Source organism: Nelusetta ayraudi, unplaced genomic scaffold (assembly GCF_046127955.1).
Source record: "Nelusetta ayraudi isolate G7.1 ecotype Tasmania unplaced genomic scaffold, CSIRO-AGI_Nayr_v1 ptg000019l, whole genome shotgun sequence".
NCBI classification, from domain to species: Eukaryota; Metazoa; Chordata; class Actinopteri; order Tetraodontiformes; family Monacanthidae; genus Nelusetta; species Nelusetta ayraudi.
In genome coordinates, this window is record NW_027466069.1 from 8,383,451 (window position 1) to 8,406,469 (window position 23,019).

General features: G+C 50.2%; 2 protein-coding genes across 2 annotated transcripts; both read right to left on the reverse strand.

Moving 5' to 3' along the window:
- Nucleotides 1–1,073: 1,073 nt before the first annotated feature.
- LOC142888051 (Ig-like V-type domain-containing protein FAM187A) lies at nucleotides 1,074–4,009 on the reverse strand. The gene is made up of 5 exons (XM_076026052.1): nucleotides 3,771–4,009; nucleotides 3,143–3,423; nucleotides 2,271–2,609; nucleotides 1,919–2,148; nucleotides 1,074–1,408 (listed from the first exon to the last, which is right to left on the reverse strand). The coding sequence occupies exons 1-5, from the start codon at nucleotides 3,975–3,977 to the stop codon at nucleotides 1,185–1,187; spliced, it is 1,281 nt and encodes a 426-aa protein (XP_075882167.1). The 5' UTR covers nucleotides 3,978–4,009; the 3' UTR covers nucleotides 1,074–1,184.
- Nucleotides 4,010–6,736: 2,727 nt separating this feature from the next.
- On the reverse strand, nucleotides 6,737–18,846 carry oprl1 (opiate receptor-like 1). Its single transcript, XM_076026916.1, has 6 exons — nucleotides 18,570–18,846; nucleotides 15,836–16,059; nucleotides 10,584–10,671; nucleotides 10,310–10,492; nucleotides 10,093–10,183; nucleotides 6,737–7,589 (listed from the first exon to the last, which is right to left on the reverse strand). Exons 1-6 carry the CDS (start codon nucleotides 18,834–18,836, stop codon nucleotides 7,045–7,047), a joined length of 1,398 nt encoding a protein of 465 aa, XP_075883031.1. The 5' UTR covers nucleotides 18,837–18,846; the 3' UTR covers nucleotides 6,737–7,044.
- Between the last annotated feature and the right edge of the window lie 4,173 nt (nucleotides 18,847–23,019).

Here is a 23,019-nt window from a genome sequence, read left to right on the forward strand (position 1 = left end):
GAACAGACGTCAATAACTGACAACAATAAGCTGCTTCTAAAAGCAGTGGCAGAGTTTGTGTGGAGGTAAGGTGGCGTGTTGCCATGGCGACCTGGCTGCAGCCGGCAGCGTGTGTTCTGGCCGTTTATACAGCAATCAGGGAGCCAATCACAGCGGACTCCAGGAAATGAGGGCGCCAATCACAGCAGACTCCAAGAAATCACCTGCAACTTCAGTTCACGTCAAGACTGAGTCAGAAATGCTGCCAGTTAGAAAGTTTTTTTTTTTTGACGTGGCTGTGTCTTGAGGGATCCCGATGAACCTGCAAGTGGTCCCATGTCTCTAGGACAAAGTTGGCTTTTGACCCCATAGACTTTCATGGCATTAGGGCAGTGGTTCTCAAACTTTCTCTGTCACGCCCCCCCTCTCCCCCCCAAAAGCCAAAATGGTGACAAAATAGTTTTTTTCAAATACACTGAAACAACATAAATGTGCAAATAATGTTTTACCTTTGGCACACCACTTTTTGTGATATCAAAACCAACATTCTTTTTTTTTATTACGAACATTCATTTCGCATTCATTTCGCTTTTCTCTTCATTTACTTTGTACAAATGAACAACTTTAGCAAATCACTCTTTGTGACATCAAATCCTGAACATTACTTTTTAAAGAAGAATACTCCTTTCACTTTTCTGCTGTGCAAATAACTTTTTTGGGCAAACCACTTTTGTTAACATCCACCATCCTGGCTTCCTTGTGAAACAACACAGCTTAATGTTGTGCTCCCATCTCCTCACAAAGTGCAGAGAACAGCCGCGCTTTCACGGGTCTTGTTTTGATGAAATTGACCACATCAACAACATCACATTTTCTACCTGCCACACGGGATGACTTTGAGCGTTGCGTGCGCTAAGTCATAATATAGCATGAATTCTTCTTTTCGTCCCTGTCAAATATTTGTCCATCCTGTGTACCTGAGCGGCGTTTTTTTTAGCTACAACCTACTGAACACTTTTTGTTAATTGTTCGGCCGTGGAAAAAGTTCAGACGTGAAAACATTAGTTCCCCCTGGCACCCCGTCTCCCTCCCACCCGGTGTTTCGCGCCACCCACTTTGAGAAACACTGAGCTAACAGGATGCTAACTCTCCAGTTCCACCCGGTGGCGTTAGCATTGTTAGTACAGTTAGCCGCAGTCGGTCCATCAGTCCAGGTGTGTCTCCCCGTCAGCTCTCAGGTGCCGGGCGGCACTGATGAAAAGCAGCAGGCAGAAGACGCACGTCATGATGGTGAATGACATCATCACCATTTGCACCGCAGCAGCGAAGTCTGGCAGTGACATGACGGACTGGTCCTGCCCTAAATGAGGGTAGACTAGCAGGCGGATCTGGGCAGCAGGGCGGCCCTGCAGCCAGCAGGTGTAGGTGCCTGATGAACAGAGACACACGGGTGTGGTGAGCTGGGGGGAGGTGGAAGGGGTGGGGGCCTCAACATTAGCTGCGTTTCCAATACAGTTTTTTCGCAAAATAAAAGCGATATTTCTACAATTACAGTATAATAAGTACATTTGCAATTTGCAGGTGTTTCCATTGAATGTTGCAAAAAGTGAACTGGTCATGGGACCCCCTACGTCATGTCCGGTGATATGTAAATGCTAAAAATGTGTTTCAACGACACTTTTGCGATATACCTCTATAACGATATGTCTGAAAAACCACCACATGCGAGCGTAAAAATCTTTTAGTGATATTTGAGGGATTTTTCAAAGTTTAGCCGTTTCCATTACCAGTTTTTGATTGCGATATTCACATTTTGCGCAATTCAAAGGGTTATGGAAACCCAGCTACTGACCCCTGCTGGCCGGTTGGGGTAACGCAGGTGCATTATATTGATGATTCCACTGCCACCTGCTGATTGGCCCGGCTGTTTGGCTCCTACCTGAGTCCTCCATCTTGGCTGGGTTGAAGATCAGGTGGTGTCCGCTGTCTATCTGCAGCCGGGGGTGCGGGGCCTCAGTGCTGCCGGCTGTGTGCCCAGAGCGGTAGATGGGGGAGGAGCCCCGGTCCCACGCCACCGCTATGTTGGGTCGGGCCTTCGGGCAGCCCAGGATGAGGATGCCGTCCGTCGGGTGGTTCACATAGAACACAGGTATGTCTGCAGAGGCAGAGCTATGACACACAAACGCGCGCACACACACACACACACACACACACACACACACAGGTGCATCACATGGGAACCAGCAGCAGTAGCAGTGGGTGTGGGGGTGGGGCTGGGCCAGCGGTCTCACCTGAAGCCCAGGAAGCTGAGCAGACTGACGTCGGCAGAAGGCCGAGGAAGCCCAGTGGGACAGGTCGCCTGACAGCTCTGGAACTCCAGTCTGGCTCCACCTCCGCTTCCTATCAGCCGCCTGATGGCTCTGGGCACCGCCCCCGAGCCGCACGAGGCCACTGTCTGATTGGCCCGTCGGTAGCGGATATGCAAGAAATGGGAGTGGACGTAGCAGAGTCCGATGCGGACCTGCTCCCCCTGAACGTCGCAGCGGTCGCAGACGGACCAGGGCCGAAAGCCGGTGAAGACCTGGTGGTAGGGGCCAACAAAGTGGCGTTTCTCGCTGGAGGCGGAGCTCCTGCAGCAGAGAGAAAACATTCATTATTCATTTGTGTTCTCCGTGTGATCAATGTATGTAATTTTTTTAGTGTTCTTATTTTTCTATCATCACTTTTCCTGATTATTATTTCATATCTCTTTTTGTCTGAAGAAATTATTGTATTATTATTATTACTTTCATCACAAGTTAATGATCCACTGACAAAGTGGTCACATGAGCAGAACAGCATCAGCCAAAGACAGACAGAGAATGTACAATAACTGTGCAAATCCTCTCCTGTTATTTGTACACTGTAAAAGCGCTAGTACTGTTCTCCACTGCACTATTCTGCACTGCACTATTCTTATTTTACTTGTCATATTTATTTTACTTTGTTTATGCACTATTTTATCTGTAAACCTATATACATATATCATATTATGTATATTACATACTACATTCTTAAAACAGCGAGCAGGAGTAGCACCTCGAATTTCGTTGTTTGCTCTCTTACAATGACACTCAAGGCTTCTGATTCTGATTTGTGACATGAGAAACGAGACGAGCTCCACCTCGGGGCCACGCTGAGCATCTGGGCCTCCTGGACGTCCAGGTCGTAGGCGTAGAAAAAGTCCCCGCCGTGGGAGGAGCCACAGATGTAGAGGCCGGTGTCCTCGGGCCGGGCCCTGAAGATGAGCAGGCTGAAGAGGCGGATGGAGAAGCGGCTCTGCAGGGAGGAGCCCTGGAGGACCTGCTGGGGGTCTAGCAGCCTGCTGCCCTGGAGGTCAGCCAGCGGCCGGGTCTCCTGCCAGCCGTCCCCCAGCCTCCTGAAGAACCAGACCACCGAGTGCACCTGCAACAGCAGCACAGGGCCTTAAAGGGACCGTCCCGCAGGTTTCTTGTTCTGTTTTTTAGATACTATTTTATTTTGATTTTCAACCATTTACAACACATACCTTCCTACCCACAAAACAACATGACACCAAAACAAAAGAACCACAACATTTACAACAAACAAAACACACACACACACACACACACACACACACACACACACACACACACACACACACACACACACACACACACACAACAGAAAGAAAAAAATCTGACAAACTAGCTTAACCTCCACATCTTATATGGGTATGTACATTTCCAGTGTCTCACAGGTTTCTGTGTGTGTGTGTGTGTGTCTCAAACCTGCTGGGGCTTGCAGTGGCATGGCAGCTCTACCGTCACTCCCGACAGGTAGGCGGCGTTGGTGAAGGTGAGGAAGGCAGCGCAGGTGCGAGCAGCGAACACGTCCTGCTTCACCTGTGGAGCCTCGTAGCTCCTCCGGCCGGGACACAGCAGGAGCAGCAGGAGGAGCTGGGCGAGGAGGTGGGAGGAGCAGCGTGGAGGAGCCATGGAGGAGCAGTGAGGCCACGCCGGTCCCAAGATCACAACAAAGTTAGAAAGATAAAAAAAAGAAGTCGACACGTTCTGACTTCAAAGCCACCGGCTCGGCCAATAGGAGCAGAGGAATGTGATTCTCTGTTCCTATTGGCCAGAGCCACTACTGTTGTTTCCATCCGCCAACTCCTCTGACAGCCCTCATCTGCGTGAATGGCCACACCCCCGCAGCCAGTTCCTGGCTTGTTGGATTTGTGTCCTCCTTCATCACCACCATCTCCTCCTCCTCCTCTTCCAGTTGTTCCTCCTCCACTCTTCCTGCTACTCCACCCTCTGCCCTTCCTGTTGTTGCTACTCCTCTTCCTTCTCCTCATCCTGCTCATTAAGTAACTCTGTGTGAAATTTTTATTTCAAGTCATTATTAAAAACAGATGATCAGCATCGTCCCCTTCAGACGTGAATCTCCTCTGCTGCTAATTATCTTTAATTAATCATCAGAGCTTCTGTTTGCAGAGAGGAAGGAGGTGTGCGCACGTGCGTGTATTTGCGTGTGCATTTGTGCGTGTGCGTGTGCGTGCAGGGTGAGATGAACACTGACCTGCCTCGCTGGCGGGAAATTACTTCTGGGTAATTGTGTTTCTCTGTTTGGCGCCTTCATGACCTTCACATCATGACCTTCCCATTACTGTCCTCAAACAGAACACTGGTCATGTGAGGGGCGGAGCTTCCTCGCACAGGTGACATGACAGGAAGTGCAAAAGGAAACAACAGGAAAATAAAATACAGACATAAACAGGAACCGTGTCTGGAGGAGAAAATGATCACGTGACCAATCAGCTGATGTCGGCTGTCCTGATAGATGTGGCAGTGGTCCACCACCCACGGGTCAGAGGTCATGCTGTTGCTATGGAGACAGCCGCTCTCTATCACATCAGTAGACAAGAGTCTTCAGACCAGGATTGATCGGGTGTGTGTGCGCACCAGGAATTAAACTGTGTGTGTGTGTGTGTGCGCGCGGGCGTACACATGCGCGCGTGTCTGGTGGTCAACATGCAGGAGCGGCAGTGAGCCAAGTACCGAGTCATACCTGCAATTTGCTGAGATTATTTTCAGTTCTCTGTCTAGGTCTTGTTTGTTCAAGTCGACAATGATCAGCAGCTGGATGGGTTAGGTCATGTGACAGCGCAGGAGGCCAGTACAGCCAATCAGAGCAGCTTTTCCAGTGTCTTCATCACAAGACACAGCGAGTGAAACAACAGCTCTTTATTGGTTCGTATACAGAGAAAAATATACACATTGTTATAATTCAAGCTGAAGCAAAATGTCTCTAAGCGTTAATTAGAAGGCGGCTAACATGACTCTCCAGGCCGCCCCCTGCAGGACGGAGACCGGAAGCTTTAGCCAGAGTCATGTGACATTAATTAACTCCCGCCATGCAGTCACGGCGACTGATCCAGGTTCGACTGACGGAGGCTAAAGAGTGTCCTGACTCTGGCGGAAACAGGAAGCAGCTGAAACAGGAAGCAGTTCACAGTAAAACGCAGGTAAAAGACTCTGCACAGCTAAACATGGATGCAACACTGCTTCTCTTTTCATTGCAAGAATATTAAATAACAACAACGTCAACAATAAGCTTCTTTTTTTTCCCAACAGGTTTCAATTTGACATTCATGTGGTCTGTAAATGTAAACGGAATGAGGAGCTCCTGCGTTCAGCCACTAGGAGGCAGCGTATCTTCATCTGTACGTCCAGGAGAAGAGAAGAGCGAGAGGTACGATGTAGTTTTTACACCAGTGAAATATTTAAACATACAAACTAGAATAAAACCCTGCTCTGGCAACCCAGGGCAGCGCCCCCTGCAGGTCGTCTCGGCCAAAACACAGCAAACAGTCGTCGCACAAAATGTCATGGCTGAGCACGCATGGAGCACAATGAGTCTCACGGCTGCGACGACACGCACAGTTTGTCCCACAGTTTCTGCTGGTTGGGAACCAGGGGGGCGGGGTCAGGTGTTCCTCCGCAGGTTTTTCGCTGGTTGTGTATCCACAGTCTGATTGTGTGTTCACAGTCTGGTTGTGTGACGGCTGACCTCCCGTCTCGACCAGAGCCAAGCACCACGACAGCACAAACACACACACTCGCTGCAGTTTTAAGGCAGTTCAGACAAAAATATCCAACACAAACACACAACAACACAACGGAGCGATGCTGCAGCAGGCTAAAACACACACACACGCACACGCACACAACGTACACAGCCAGCGGTAACCACGGCAATTGAGGTTGTCCGGTGGCCTGCTAACGTAACACAACCTGCTAAAAGCTAAGGGCCAATTAGAAGCCAGGAAGTGAGAAGTTGTGTCAGTGAAGCCCCGCCCTCAAAGAGAGTCTGCAGCAACCTGTCACCATGGAAACCAGCGGCTCCGGCTCGGGTTGACGACTATGACACTGAGAAAAGAGGAAGAGCCCCTTTGTCCCTGGAGGGCGGGGCCATGATGGTGGCCACACCCTCACATTTTTTTCCCTCATATCATATCATACCATAGCCCCGCAACTCATATCATGATCGAGGGTGGGGCTTCCATCATGGCCCCGCCCTCCATCTTTCTGTTCAGAGAGATGTAATGATTCAGAGATAAAGCCCTGCCCACCAAAGCTTCTCCAAACAGCGACCGACGATTGGACGACTGAACCTCTTCCATCAAGTCCTGAAGAACCGGTGACAGGCAATCTTCTTTCATAAAGACCACTTTTTTTTAAAAGTTCAGTTGTTCGTGACGACGACTGAATCAGATGCGACGTCTGATGTATCGTGGTTCTGCTACGTACTTCTGCTTCCCACCAGCAGGGGGCGAAGTCGCCCCATCGAGTCGGCAGCTCCTCCTCCTCCCTGCTAGATTCTTTTCTCCGCCCCCTCCGGCGCCTCCCCCCCGCCCCAGGCCAGCCTCCTGGTAGGGGGGCGAGGGGGTTCGTGGCGCTAGAGGGCGCTGATCTGGGTCAGCTCTGTGTTGGAGCTGCCTGTCCCCTGAGTATCTCTTCGCTGCTGGGGGTCCATCCCCACCAGGGGGAGCTCCACGCCTAGTCACGCTGGGTTGGGCGTCCCGCCGCCGGGCCCACCGCCGTCGGCCTTGCAGCTGTAGGCTGCCGCCACCTCGCGGGCGATGCTGCGCATGCGGCCCGACTGCTGCGTGTCCAGGCGGAAGGGCGAGGGCTGGCAGAACTCGCGGAAGCAGCGCTTGAAGTTCTCGTCCAGGAAGGCGTAGAGGACGGGGTTGAGGCTGCTGTTGACGTAGCCCAGCGCAATGAAGAAGTGCATCATCACCATGGTGGACAGGTTGCTGAGGTTGAAGCCCAGCGACTGGGCCAGCACCATGATCTGGATGGGCGTCCAGCACACCACGAAGACGGCCACCACCACCAACACCATGCGGGTGATGCGGCGCAGGTTGCGGTCCTTCTCCTTGGAGCCCGACAGGATACGGACGCTGCGCAGTCGCTTGACCATCAGGCTGTAGCAGACGCTGACGATGGCCACCGGGATGAGGAAGGAGAAGAGGAAGACGCAGGTGCCGAACACCGGGTCCCAGTGACTGCGAGGCTCCGGCAGCACCACGATGCACTCCACGCCTGGACCGGGCCGAGGGAGTGAGGGGGCGGGGTCAGGGATAAAGGGGAGGGTCGATGGGATCAGGAAGAGGTGGGGTTGGTTAGGTAGAAGAAGAAGAGTGGTGTCAGCAGACTAGCCACATCAACACACACACACACACACACACACACACACACACAGGCAGCGAGGCTGATGCTTTGTTTGATTGGTCGGTCGCTTTCATCCGACAGGTCACATGATCTACAGTGTGTGGGCGTCCTGGGGGCAGATGGAGGCTTGGGTTCCATTTTGCGCCACGCAAAGTTATTGATTGCTAAGCTATTGATTGCTTAGCTATCGATCAGCGACAGTGTCGCTCCCTCACCCCTCCTTTTCATGTCTTTTTTCCTTCCTTCCACCATGCTTCTTTCCTCAGTCCTTCCTTCCTCCATCTATCCTTCCTCCTTCCCACCTGCCTTCCTTTGCTCCTTCTTCCCTCCACAATTCATTCCTTTCCTCCTTCTTTCCTACAGCCTTCCTTCCCTCCTTCCTTCCTGCTTCTACTCCACACTCATTAATTTCTCACTTCTTTCCTCTCACTCGATTTTAAATATTTCCACTGGTGCCGTTGCCTACTCCTTCGTCTCTGTTTTTGTACCATTCATTTCTTTTTCATCTTGTTTCCCTGAGAGAAAAAAACACTAATCTCCTCCTCTGTCTCCTTCCATGTTTCCTCTCTCATTACTTCCTCTTTCTTCTTTTCTCTTCTTCCCTCTATCATCAATCTTCTGACCACAATAAGCTGCAGCGAGGCTCAGAATGACTGCCGCCTCCGGAACACAGGAGTAATAACTCGAGTTCACTTAATGGAACTCATAGCTCAGCGCTTAGCTTCACTGTTAGCATTGCCACAGTCCTTTTGCGTGAGTGTGCCATCTAGTGGACAACAAATGAACGGTTCCAGGAGACCAGCGGCGACATGTACAAAAGGTACATACGAGTTAATACTCATCGTACGGACGTTTTCACGTTCACATTGGAGCAAGTTGGCTGCTTCAACGCACGATTCATTCATCGTGACCAACAGCAACGTGGGAAATCAGCCACAGGCTGCATGGTGACTGCCCCTGACAAAACAAGGAGGCGATGTGAGAAAAAGCTGTTTCATAATTATTTATTATAAATACATATTCCCTGTTTTTTGTCTATATTTTGTCAATAAACAAAAAAAAGGCACTTGTTATTGCCTGTTGCCTTTTGGTAATTTATGATCACAAAAGCAGCAAGCAATTCAACTAGTGTTTGTGCTTGTTTTATTTGAAACATCTTCAGAATGATTTTTTTTTTTTAATAAAAAGTAACTAAATGAAAAAACTCCCTTGAAGTGCACTGAATACATGATCCTCTTGTCTATAACTTGCCAGTGGTTTTAAATGAGACAGGCGTTGTTCTTTGTGGATGAAACTACAAATTCACAACTTTGTAAAAAGCCCTGAATTTCTTTGAGCGTTAAGTAAATACGTCAATATAGGACATACGTAATAAATAGTGACTTGATTTTCTCCGGCAGACTGTCGCATTTAAGCTTTTATTCCATTGGTCAATGGACCTGGCGTTACCGTGGCTACACTTTAAAGATGTGGATGATGACACCGAGTCTGGAGATATTTATGTATTTTTTTCCAAGTTTTGAAGATTCTGATGTTTTTGAAGGTACATTGTATTCCGGATTTTAACGTACGTCAGGTGTCAGTATGAAATCACACCAGTCTTTGTACATGAAGCCCTCAGTGTGGACAAACTCTGCCACCTAAGGGAGGAGAGGTAGGGTAGAGGAAGGATAGAACGATAGCGAGAGGATAGCAGGAGGGCAGAAGGATAGGGGGAAGATAGAGGCAGGCGAGAGGAGGGATAGAAGGATTGAGGAAGGACAGATAGAGGATAGATGTGGAGTAGAAGGATAGAGATAGGATATAAAGAGATAGAGGGAAGATAGGGGTAGGAGGGAGGGTAGAGGTGAATGGGAGGCGGTTAGAAGGAGGCGTGGCCATGTGCAGACAGCACTCGGATTGAGTCGACTAATAAAAATGATGATCAGATTAGTTTGAATCTCCAGCCAGGAACGATCAATACTGCAGCCAACAGGCACACAGGCACACAGACACACACACACCACACACACACACACACGCAAGCACGCGTGCGCGCATACACACACACACAGACGCACAACCGAAAGCGACTTGAAGTTGGACTTCTTAGCTCTGTGCTCCATTAGTCATGTCTGATCACTGTCTAACATTCATTCATTGAAATCATAATTGATTAAGTCAGTGAGTGTGAGCGATGTGAACAGCAGGGGGCTTCAGTCCGGACTGTTTTTGATGGACGGAGACCCCCCCCCCCCGAAAACCATTGTGCAACTAGTTCCTCATCACTCCTCCTCTGTGCTTGTATGAATGATGAATGTTTGTGTGTGTGTGTGTGTGTGTGTGTGTGTGTGTGTGTGTGTGTGTGTGTGTGAGAGTGTCACTCGTCACTCACTGTTGTGCTCCAGCTCCACCTCCACGTTCCCCATGACCATTGCTGGAATTCCAAAGGCTGAGGCCAGAACCCACACACAGATATTCACCACCTGACCATAGGATGACATCATCATCATCATCATCATCATCATCATCATCATCATCATCATCATCATCATCATCATCATAATCATCATCATCACCACCAACACCACCATCATCATCTCAGGACGCACCTTGGCCTTGTGCGGCGTCCTCATGTCCAGGGCCTTGACGGGGTGGCAGACGGCGATGTAGCGGTCCATGCTCATGACGGTGAGGGTGAAGGTGCTGGTGAACATGTTGTAGTAGTCGATGGAGATCACGGCTTTGCAGAGGGTGTCGCCAAACGGCCAGAAGCCCATGAAGACATCAGTGCCCTGGAAGGTCAGACAGGTCAAGTTAGGTCAGATCACGTTGGGTGGGGACTGTGGAACTAATAGGACCCCCCACTGGTGGGCGGAGTCACACCTGGAAGGGCAGCGTGGCGAGGAACAGCGAGTCGGCCAGTGCCAGGTTGAAGATGTAGATGTTAGTGGCTGTTTTCATCTTTGTGTATCTGAAGAGAAGAACACACACATTAGATGGAGAATGTGCTTACGAGCTGAGTCAGGAGGCAAAGAAACTCTGCTCTCTTCCCGAAGATTCTGTCCATCTCCTTCTCCACTTCCTCCTTCCTCTCAGACCTCCTCCCCCTCTTCGTCCTCCACTTCCACCTCCTCCTGGTCTCAGACCTACTCTTCCTCTTCCCTCAGCATCACCTCTGCCTCCTTCCGTCCTGAGGGTGGAGGCGGCAGGGAGAGGAAGGACACCAGGAAGTTTCCTGGCCCTTTGTCTCTTTAACGACTTTGAGTGACGGGGAAGGGATGGTGCTAGTGTGTCTGGAGGTCCAGGTCTGAGGTCTCCTCCTCCTCCTTCTCCTCCTCACGGTCACTATGGCAACTCTAGAGCTGAAGTGTTGTGGGCTCTGAGGAAAAGATCCTCTCACTGCTGCAGCTCCTCCTCCAATGATGACATCACTCAGCACAGAGTATTTTTATTGGCCCACTTTGGTCTTTTCTTGTGTTTGAATGGATAATGAATTGGTGAGATGAAGCTGATTGGTTGATGGTCCTGATTGGCTGATGGATCTGATTGGCTGATGGATCTGCTGCTGCAAGATAATTGCTGAGTGTCGCCTCCAGATGGAGATGAAACTCTGAGAAAACATTATGCGACAAAGTCTGCGAGATTGTCGGTTTTTAAAATCTTTTTGTGTTGATGTCAAGCGGCAGCACCACCTTCCTCTAACACACAGCTGCACCTTCTCCTCCTCCTCCTCCTTTTCCACCTCCCCCTCTTCCCTCCCTTCTCCATGTCTCTGCATCAGTGGAGGAAGTCTGATGAAAGGAGGCGGCGCCCTGCTGTTGTTGCTGCTGCTGCTGCTGCTGCTGCTGCTGCTCGCCTTCAAATATTAATACTCAGTCTGAAATATTCACTCAGTGCCGGTCTGCACTGCATCGGCCTGAATGAGCTGTCACACACACACACACACACCCTTGAAAGTGTACAGAACTCAATAGGAACCATGAAGCAGGACAGAAAAGCCGTCGCAGGAACCGGGTTGGTTTTTCTTTTAAAAGCTTTTGGTGAGATTTTCTCCCAGTTTTCAGAGGTTTTCTGGTCAGGAACACAAACCACCAGAGGGCACCATGCAGCATGCCCACACGCTGCAGCATGCTGCAAACATCTCAACCAGTTGTTTGCAAGCAAACCACTCTAGGTCTGCAGTCTTATGCTAAGCTAATGCTAATTCTACTTCAGCAAGGTGGAAGAGTGTGATGTCACGGTGAATTCTGGTGATCACTGTGGAGCCAATCACCTGCAGCCACCGTCCAGCTGATGGTCACATGACACCTGTACTTGGCAGCGGAGGGAGTTATTGTTCTATCTAGGGAACCTTCTCCTCCTCACGTTCATGCTGAGCCAGTATGCTCTGACTGCCTCATGATGAAGCAGCAGAGTCCACCTCCAAACATCAGAACATCACCGGGTTCCACTTGAAAACAATCCAGCAGAAGCTACACTCCCCAGCTGCTCAGCTGGTCCTCTGACTGCTCCTCAGCTGATCAACTGGACCTGAAGACCTGAACATCACTTTAAATCTCACAAATCAGCAGCATCAGCAGATCGACTGTGCTCTCCCTCTCTCTCTCTCTCTCTCTCTCCCTCTCTCTCTACGTCCGTGTGTGCCTGTCTTTCTCTCTCTCTCTCTCTCACACGCACACACACCCTCAGTAACAGAGTCTAAAGGCCACTTTATTAAGCCAATCAGACATCAGTACAGCGGGAGGAGAGTCAAGGACCTGAAGTGGACACACACACACACACACACACACACACACACACACACACACACAGCCCACTGACCATCAGAGGGGAACAGCTCTATGTCTATGAACACTATGTCTGAGTGCGACAATAATTTTTCTTCATTCAGAATTTCGTTACTTCAGTGGTGGTATGATGGATGGATAATGATGGATGGATGATGACGGATGGATGATGATGATGATGGATGGATGGATGGATGGATAATGATGGATGGATGATGACGGATGGATGGATGGATGGATGGATGACAAATCAATCATGATGGATGGATAATGATGGATGGATGATGACGGATGGATGATGATGATGATGGATGGATGGATGGAAGGATGGATGGATGACAAATCAATCATGATGGATGGATAATGATGGATGGATGATGACGGATGGATGATGATGATGGATGGATGGATGGATGGATGGATGACAAATCAATCTTGATGGATGGATAATGATGGATTAAGGAATAATGCATTGCTGATGATAAATGATGGATGATCATGGATGATGGATGGATGATGTTGGATGATGGATACATGACGATGGATGATGGTGGATGGTGGATGAGTCACCACCCTGATGGCAAATAAAATCTAATGCCAGAATTGTTCTGTGTGTTTTTGGTATTCCTCTGCCTCATCAGGATGAACCCTCCTATGATTGGTGGAAAGCAGCAGCAAAAGGCCACAAACAGTCATTTCTTTGCCTTTATCGTCTCTCTCAGATTCTTTCTCCACGGGGAGGAACAGGAAGATGCGTGAAAAGCCTTTTCTGCTCACACAACTCCAGAAACAATCTCCAGTAATTGTCAGCGCTGCAATTTTGTGTTATTACATCCGAGTCCTCAGAGAGACTTTCTGCTTTCAAAAGCAACTCCTCAGCTGGAGCAGGAATCAGGAGGAGGAATTCAGGAGGAACAGCAATCCATCAGTGGGAGGAGCCACCTGCCATTGCTTCCCCCTCCTTCCTCCTGCTAAAATGAACCTCCCAGCCCTAAAACCCTGACAGACAGACAGAATGACAGACAGACAAAAAGATAGATAGATTGATTTTCATTACAAGACACCGTTGTGTACATTTACACAAACTCCAGTGTGAGGTCAGAGCCAGACAGGAAACAGGTTGTACTGACTTCCTGTGATGTGTCAACTATTAATGCCAGGCAGGTTTCTAACTCCAGACCTCCTCCAGTCCTGCGGTGACGGGGCAGAAAGATGCTGCAAGGACGCGGTGACGTCTCAGAAGTCAGACAGAAGCTCCGCCCCGCTGGTCTTCCGGAGAGCTGCAGGCTAATCATGTGTGAAATGGCTTTGGATGGGCTCTGATGGACCTCCGTCTCTCCAGCCAGTCACTCAGACCTTCTCATTACACGCTGAAGGAGCAGTGCTGACCGCAGCTACGCTAATCCTCATCATCCCAATCATCCACAGCCTCTCTGAAATCACCTCTCAGCCCAAATGTGTTTTTTTCCATGCATCCACGCAAGGGTCTGCAGCCAGGAAACTCTATTTCCTATCAGCCCACCCGCTGCACCTCTAAAAGACCGCTAAACAATACACCACATGACATGTTGCCACCTGCCGTTACCGTCTGGATGACTGAAACAGGTTCCTCCTCCTCTGAACGATGAGCAGCAACTTCAGGACTCTCCCCCCCCCCTCCTTCCTCAACCATCTTCTGCTGGTTCAGTTGGGAGCTGTGCTTATATTGAGAAGGTGATTTAATGACAGTGAGGGGGCGGGGAGGGAGGGCAGAGGGTTCCAGCATCTGAAGAAGCCCCTCCTCATCACTATTCATGTTCCTGCTTTGATCCTCTGGCTGATTCTTCCTGATGAGAAGTGGAGTCCTCCTCCTCCACCACTCACTAATTAGACTCGCACTTCACCGCAACTTCCGTCAGACCATCTTCCCTCAGACCCTCTTAAATTTCCTTTTTCCGTTGCTCAGAGATGAACGCTCCACCTGGTCCACCTGGTCCAGGATAGAAGTTTAAAGTCTGACCTTCACACTAAGCATCCAGGATAAACAAAGTGACTGCTGTAATGAGCATGAAAAGAGCAGAACTGTGTGTGTGTGTGTGTGTGTGTGCAAAAGAAAGAGACCATCTGCGCTCCAGCAGCACCTCTTTGTCTGACACTGCTGACTGTCTTCTCAGGACAGTTCAATGGCATCATCACACACGTGGTTTCCATGACAACGGAGTGACGGAGCAGCTTCAGAAGCATCTCCAAAAGCAGCTTCAGAAGCATCTCCAAAAGCAGCCACAAAGAAACGTCCCATCATCGCAAATCCTGGTTACCAGTCAAACCAGCTCTGGACTGCTCTGGCTCTGGCTCTGAGAGGAGGCCAGGTGGTCCTGCCAGCAGCATGGGGCTCACTGGATCTGCTGAGGGTTTGCTGGGTCCAGTGAGATGTCAAGAAACAGGGACTGACAACATCACAGTCTGATCACTGGAGGCCGCTGAATCTCACTCAATGGGCCTCACAGTTAACCTAAAAGATGTTCATTGTCCAGCAGGGCCACTGCCCTGAGCTCTGCTATCTGTAGCCCTTCCATCTCTAGCTCAGCAGGGGGGTAAGGAGCAGAGAGTACCCCCTGCAGGACAAGTGGAGGATGGCGCGCGTGTATTTGTCTTGTCTCTTTGTGCGCGAGCCGTTGGCTCTGCCTCCAACACGTCAGCCACCTTTTGTTTCCTCCTCCAAGTGATGCAGCTTCATCACAGCACACCAACGCAGCGCAACAGGGTGTGTGTGTGTCACTGCATGTGTCACTGTGCGTGTCAGTCTGTTGTGTGTGTGTGAGCCTGGCTGTGCCATCTGCAGTGGACAGTTGACACTTCAACCGAGGATGACATACAAGTTTGTGCGTAATTTACAGACAATCCATCAGCCAGAGTCACATCAGAGTCACATCAGAGTCACATCAGAGTCACATGGAGCTCTGCTCATTAGATAATCGGAGAAGGGCGCAACGATGACCTCTGACCTGTCTCCATGTTTATGATTCAAACGTGACATGGGTCAAACCTTCAGACCGGATCCCATAAAAAAAATCCTTACAAATCAGTTTCTGTCTTCCTGATTGCCAGAAAATTCTGAGTTATTAAAATTATTGTTGTTACAGGGTGACGGTGGCTGGCGTCATGTGACACAGACACAGCTCAGTGATTGACTGCAGCTGTGGACACTCAGGAAACATTCAAGGATCCAAACAAAGTACAAAAATGTATTCAGAAATGCGGCTTACAGCGTTGCTACGGCAACAGAGCGGGCTGCAGCCCGAGAGGAAAAGGAAATGGAGGAGAAAGAGGAGGGAAAGGGGGAGAACAGGAAGAGGAAGCTACTCTCACCTGATGATGACATACATGACCAGGAAGTTCCCCACCAGGCCGATGACGCAGACAATCAAGTAGACCACCACCACGGTGACCTTGACGCTGGTGGGCAGCAGAGCCTCCGTCTCGTTGTAGCTTCCAGTGAAGTTGTTCTGGAACATGGTGTCATTGTCGAGCTGCAGGTGGCCCAGCTGTGTCAGCAGGAAGTCCTCGGAGAACGCCATCCCAGTGGCGCTCAGCTGGCAGGGGGAGCAGGAAGAGGAGGAGTCAGTGTGAGAGGGCAGGCTGGAGAAGGAGGAGGAGCTCAGAGGAACCCAAGACTGAGCCAAAGCACGTAGCCCTTTGTGACATCCCAAAGGAAGTGCTAACCCTAGGAAAGAGTCCACAACCTCCATCCAGCCAGGTCTCGGCTCCTCCCCTTTTTGCTTTTTGTCTAAATGTGGAGGGCTAAATGTGGTACAGATGGAGTTTTTTTGGATGATAAAAGGTGTGAAAGTGGCTTGTGAAGATGAAGTTGTGAGGATGGACAGAATGTGGAGGAAGGATGGAGAGGAGGAGGAGAGGAAGTAGTAGCAGGAAGGAGCTGAGAAGCCGACGGCGGTGAATTAATGCGGTGCCACACAAAGAATACATTAATGTCAAGAAGGAAGAGAGACACTGGGAGAGGGAGAGAGAGAGAGAGGGAGAGAGGGAGAGAGAGCGGGAGGACGAGTGAAGGAGAGAGAGATGAATATTTATGGACCTTCTGAGAAACAGATGAAAACAAGTTGCAGCCTTTTGTGCAACTGTCAGGTTTTCCTGACTCTGGCCACCTGCAGACTGGTGGTGATGGTGAGGATGGTACTGGAGCAGTGCTCCCTACAGCTCAGACTGAACTCAGCAGTTCTCCAGCTGCCTGTTGCTGAAGGAACTGCTGGAGATCCTAGAGATGTTCAGAGGTTCCATTGGATACTGGCTGGGTGCTGGTTGGATGTTGGCTGGGTGCGGGTTGTATGCTGGTAGGGTGGTGGTTCGATGATGGTTGGATGTTGGTTGTATGCTGGTAGGGTGCTGGTTGGATGATGGTTGGATGTTGGTTGTATGCTGGTAGGGTGCTGGTTGGATGTTGGCTGGGTGCGGGTTGTATGCTGGTAGGGTGCTGTTTGGATGATGGTTGGATGTTGGTTGTATGCTGGTAGGGTGCTGGTTGGATGATGGTTGGATGCTGGTAGGGTGCTGGTTGGATGATGGTTGGATGTTGGTTGGATGCTGGTAAGGTGCTGGTTGGATGATGGTTGGATGCTGGCTGGGTGCTGGTTGGTTGGGTGCTGGTTGGATTCCTCTTCAAACATTCTTGTCCTGGTTGAAACACGCTGTGTTGATGTTCTAAGTTTAATCTGTGCTGCAGAAACATTGTGTGTGTGTGTGTGTGTGTGTGTGTGCGTGTGCGTGCGTGTGTGTGTACGTGTGCGTGTGTGTGTGTGTGTGTGTCTGGCTGTCAAGAATTAGTCCTCTGTGGAGCCTCAAGTGTGTCCATGTAAGGCAGCAGCGTCGCTCTGTGTGGCAACTGATGATCCCAGCATGCAACAGTGCGGTGCGAATGAACCCAGCTGCTGCTTACCCCACCACTTCTGTGTGTGTGTGTGTGTGTGGAGAGAGAGAGAGAGAGAGAGAGAGAGAGAGAGAGAGAGAGAGAGAGAGAGAGTTTGTGTGTGCATCATGATTCGGTTTGACTTAATTGTCTTCTCCAACCAATCATTGCTCTCCCTTTCAGGCCGTGATGTCATCAACCAGCCGCTCTGCTCCCAGTTTGGCCAGTGAGTCTGACAGCTTTACAACAGACTTAGCCCAGTTAGTGGTTTTGTGTGTGTGTGTGTGTGTGTGTGTGTGTGTGTGTGTGAGGCACCGCAGCCTGCAACATACGTCCAAACCTTCACAGTTACATAAGCAGACGGCCACTTTGTCTGCGTGGCCAAATATCAGCGCAGCACCGTGATTGGCTGCCGTCCTGCACTGCGTCTTACTGTGATCGTCACAAACATCCCAACGCGTCCAGTGAAGCCCAGTGATGACGTCATCAGCGGGACGGGTGAACTTCAACTGAGTGAGGAGCAGCTTGAGGTCCTGACAGCATGCAGCAGCAGGTCCATGGTGCCTTCACTGATCTGTGGCACAACAGTTTTCTCCAGCTGCAGCAGGTCCGTGGTGCCTTCACTGACCTGTGGCAGGTCCGTTTTCTCCTGCAGCAGCAGGTCGACGGATGCGAGGTCTGCCGACTATGTGTGAGAACCTGAAGCAGTTGATACTAGGTCCACATTATGGGTCCTGAACCACCGTCCTGCTGGCTGTTAGAGCACAGTCCAGAACAGAGGAAGCACCTTTCATCTCAGAGATCTTCTCAGAGACCCACTAACTGCAGAACAATGACCCTCGTTCCACAAATAAAATAAACACAAGTGTCATTCTGAGGGTTCCACAATTGTGGAGGCAAAGGATTATAATCTGCAGGACTCCCCTAATCTCTGCTGGAATCGCTCTCTCTGTCTGGCGCGCGCGCGCGCACACACACACACGCACACGCACACACACACACACACACACACACACACACACACACACACACACACACACACACACACACACACACAGCACAATAAAGCCAAAACAGAAACGCTGCAAAGCGCCACTTTGGCATAGAGGTGAGTGACGCACCGCGCCGCACCGCACGGCGCTGCACCACAGAAGGCAAACAGACGGACACACAAGGTACCTCTCTGCGGCCAACAGGCTCCGCAGCTCCCGCACACAAAGCCAGAAGTTGTCGCGAGTCCTTCCGTCCGCTCGCAGCACGTCTCCCCGCCTCGGAGTCTCTTCTGTCGGAAACAGCACCGAGCGGTAGCCCGCTGACCAGGAACCAGGAGGAACGCGGCTGGACGAGGAACCAGGGAGGGAGGAGAGAGAGAGAGAGAGAGAGAGAGAGAGAGAGAGAGAGAGAGAGAGAGAGAGAGAGAGAGAGAGCATCACCTACAGTCCGCATCAGCTGGAAGCAGACAGAGGGAAGGGAACGGAGATGGGGGGGGGGCGTAGAGGGAAGGGGAGGGGCGGAGTCCAAGAAGCAGATTGATGAGGGCTCGCTCGACCCCTCCTTCACTCACTCTCTCTCTCTCTCTCTCTCTCTCTCTCTCTCTCTCTCTCTCTCTCTCTCTTTCTCTGCTCTGTTCCACCTTCTACCTAACGTCCTGCAGTGCATGGTGCGTTCAGCGGGTGGGCGTGGCCTGAGGCGCACCGACCAAAGAGCAGATGTTGTGCAGCTTCTCGCGGGTGTTTAGAGGAATCCTGCGGAGGTCCTGGAGGTCGGGAACCACATCAGAACCCAGTGAGGCTGCTGATTGGTTCTGGGAACCATCTGACTGACTGAACCGTGTCCCAAGGCCCTGAGACATCATGGGGCTAAAAATCTCAAACCACAACAAAAGGCAACAGTGAGCAGCACCATTGACTTCATTAACTTTGTTAAACAGAAACATCAGCGAGACAGACTGGCTCTGTGTGGGCGGGCACAGCTTGGGTCAGCTGTGCACACAGCACCTGGACACACTGGAGGAAACTAAATGAGACTTCGATTGGTTTAGCGTATTTTAGCATGGCATAGCTCAGCAGTAGGTGGTCATTGGGAAACACAACAAGCTGAAGTCACGTCAGCCAGTTCTCACGTGTCCAGCCATCAGATGGGTCAGAAGTAGCAAAGTTCTAGTGGTGATGAAGAGTAGCAGCTTATCATCTGAGCTCAAACAGTCTCCTGCAGGCCAACTGGGCCTGGGTCCACCTGCAGATCTCCAGCAGCTGCATAAGGGGAGAGGAGACCTGAGGGTTCTTCTGGTTTCATCACACTGGTCCATCGTGAGGGGCTTTGGTCTGTTGCACTTTCAAATCTCCTTCATCAGCCAACCAGACACCGCCGCCGCCGCCGCCGCTTCTGCTGCTGATGCCGCTGCTGTGGCTGGATGTGAAGCAGTTTCCATAGCAACCCACTCTCTGGAGACCAGCTGACAGAGCTGTGAGCACATTTCAGATCTTCCGCTGATGAAGTGGAGCTTGGCAAGTCTTGCTCACCAACATATGTTCAGAACAGATCAATGTGACTCTCTCATGCCCCCTAGAGGACAAATTCAGAGAGAGTCACTAAGATCTGGACTTAGAAAGGTCTTCCTGTCAGTGGACCTGCAGTGTGAGGCTCTGAGAAGGTCCCGGCCAGTGATGGTTGAGATCTATCTTCATGAATGCATGAACCTGCAGACTTCACTCTCTGATCCTGCCTCGGTTCCTGGTCATGAACCTGGTCCTGCTCTGGTTCCCGGTCCTGGTCCTGGTCTGGTACCTAGTCTGGTCCTGGCCCTGGTCTGGTACCCGGTTTGGCCCTGGTCCTCATCCTGCTCTGGTTCCTGGTCCTGATCCTGCTCTTGTTCCTGGTCCTGTTCCTGGTCCTGGTCCTAATCTTTGTCTGATTCAAGGTCCTGCTTTGGTCACAGTCCTGGTTCTGGCTCCCAGTGCTGACAGCTGCCTGCTGCTTGTGGCTGCGGTGCTGCTAATCCCAGTCTAATCCTTGAGATTAGCTCCATCTCTTCGCCTACACTCAGTCAATTAAACATTCAGACGATTTTAATCCCTTTGGTTCTGCATCATCAAGCCGCCTCCCACACGCTGTTAAACATTCACCCGTGTCACTGGAAGAGATTGCTGACTCCACCCTTTCCTCCTCACCACCACTGGGTGGGGTCTATTTCCTGGAGAGCTCAGGAGGTCAACACATTAGATTTGGATGATCAGTCAGGTGAGCACAACTTCAGGGTCATGACCCTTCACATATATCAGGTTGGGCTGTGATCACAGGATGTGGCTCCTCCTCCTAATGCAACATCATGAGACCATCATGCATCATGCAGAACACATTAGGAGGCTGTTTCCCTGGCCTCGGCCCAGTAACTCCCCCCCACCCCCCAGGACAGCCAGACAGGCAGACAGACGGACGGAGGGCAGCACTGGTAGGTGGAGGTGGACAGCAGGGGGTGCTGTCCCACTTGCTGTCCCACTTGTGTTTGTCACTCTTGATGACGAGATCATTGCCGGCTCTTGTGTTAAGACTCATCAGGACAAGCGCGACTTTGCTACTTAACATGAAAGCCTCCAGCCTACTGCCCCCTGCTGGATGCAGGTATAATGTCCCCAAATATCCCGGGGGTCAGCTGATCGGTCAGAGAGGCCTTTACAGGTGATTTTAGGGGCGACTTCCTCCTGTGTAGAGCACTGATTTGTCTTTAACACAATAAACTGTTGTTTTTTTTCAAAACTCAGACCAAAGGAAAAACTGGATTATCTAGAGTGGATGTGAAGTACAAAAAGTGTGAGTAAGTGGAGCGACAATCATGTTTGTTTGTGTGTGTGTGTGTGTGTGTGTGTGTGTGTGTGTGTGTGTGTGTCTGTTACATGCTGTACAATTGATTCTTGAGAAGAAATCATTAAGGAGAGTAAACAAAGACGATGAACATTTATCATTCACACACACACACACACACACACACACACACACACACACACACACACACACACACACACAAAAGCATGCGCGCATGTGCACAACCCAGGATGAACAAACAGCCGACGCCTGCTCTACCTGTCACATGACTTTGTGACAGGGAGTCAGTGTCATCTGACTCAAGCCGTAAGTCCATCCTGGTCCAGAGAAGATCTCCTTCACCAGCACCGGGAGTCCATCAGGCTGAGTCTAGCCAGTCCTGCCTCAAATGACAACACACACACACACACACACACACACACACACACACACACACACATAGCAGCAGCAGCAGCCGAGGCATGTTGCCAGGTAACACAGATGTCTTGTGTTTATTGTGATGACACAGGACTCTTCCCTGATTTTCATCAATTCATCAGGTTCACGATGAAACTCAAACTTTAAGGACTGAGACACAAACTCGTCAACTGAGCAAAGCAAAACATGAGTCAAAGATCTCAGAGAAATCATTAAAACACACAAACAAACAAAAAGAAATGATTCATTATTAATCATCACAATGTGTCAATTAACACTGACGTTGTTAGCAGCTAGCTTAGCTTCTCCTGCAGATATAAAGCTGAAATTCACTTCCTGTTTCTCACCGTCAGTGGAGGAAGTCTTTGATTGGCTTGTAGTTGTCAGAGAAGAGAAATCACTTGACTGACCTGAGTCCTGGGCTGATGGGGCAGAGTGTCAGATGCTCTGAAGAGTCATTTCAAAGCTAACTGGATGTCCAGGGAGCTGATGTGTTGCCATGGCAACAGGGGGCGGAATCTACAGCCATGACAACTAGAGGCGAGGTCTGCAACCATGGCAACAGGAGGCGGGGTCTGCACCCACAGCAACAGAGGGTGCTGTCAGCAGCCATGGCAACTAGGGGAGAGGTCTACAACCATGCCAACACGGGGCAGGTACTGCAACCATGGCAACAGGGGGTGGGGTCTACATCCATGGCGACAGTGAGTATGTCTGTGGTGGAAAAAAAAATAAAACTGACAAACAGACCTTTGAACTGAAATCTGTGAGAGAAAAAAATAACCAGCAACTAGCTGATTAACTGACTCCTCCCTGATTGGGCCAATATCAGAGGGTAGTCTGTCCAGTCTGCCTTAGTGATGCTGAGTTGATCACGTCTGCAGCTCAACACTGCCCCCTGCAGTGGCTCGATCAGGCCGGCAGATGGATACATCTGGTTTTATTGAAGTAGTAGTGGATCATAATGTGACTTTATTGATGAATATGTTGGGGAAAATATTTGTAAAAATATTTGTAATCAAAAATATTTGTAATCAAACACAACAGAGGAGGAAACCTGCAGAAACAAATATTAGATAAAATAATATTGATGAAACCACACTGTCCTCCAGTGACAGCAGCGCCTCATTACAGTCGCCGACACCTGCGCTACATGAGTCCAACCGCTAGGGGGCGGTCGACCCTCACTTTTACTGAGTTTGTGTCCCAAGGGGAGTGTGGGACGCTAAAATCTGGAGTGGAGTGGAGTGGAGCAGCTGAGTGTTTGCTTTGATTGTAGCAGAACTGGAAGCATCTCGCTGTGTCTCACAATTAAAACACATTCATTTCAGCGACGTTTTCGGTTCTTTTTCAATATACAGAATTCTCATAAAGTCCAAAAAAGTGAAGA

Excerpts from the sequence above, each read along its gene's own strand:
- LOC142888051 (XM_076026052.1), bottom strand. The coding sequence starts at position 3,977 with ATGGCTCCTCCACGCTGCTCCTCCCACCTCCTCGCCCAGCTCCTCCTG. Across the intron at positions 3,424-3,770 it reads GCCACTGCAAGCCCCAGCAG|GTGCACTCGGTGGTCTGGTT; the intron begins GTTTGAGACACA and ends CTGCTGTTGCAG. Across the intron at positions 2,610-3,142 it reads ATGCTCAGCGTGGCCCCGAG|GAGCTCCGCCTCCAGCGAGA; the intron begins GTGGAGCTCGTC and ends TCTCTGCTGCAG.
- oprl1 (XM_076026916.1), bottom strand. The coding sequence starts at position 18,836 with ATGCGGACTGTAGGTGATGCTCTCTCTCTCTCTCTCTCTCTCTCTCTC. Across the intron at positions 10,493-10,583 it reads TCGCCACGCTGCCCTTCCAG|GGCACTGATGTCTTCATGGG; the intron begins GTGTGACTCCGC and ends CTGACCTTCCAG. Across the intron at positions 10,184-10,309 it reads GGACGCCGCACAAGGCCAAG|GTGGTGAATATCTGTGTGTG; the intron begins GTGCGTCCTGAG and ends TCCTATGGTCAG.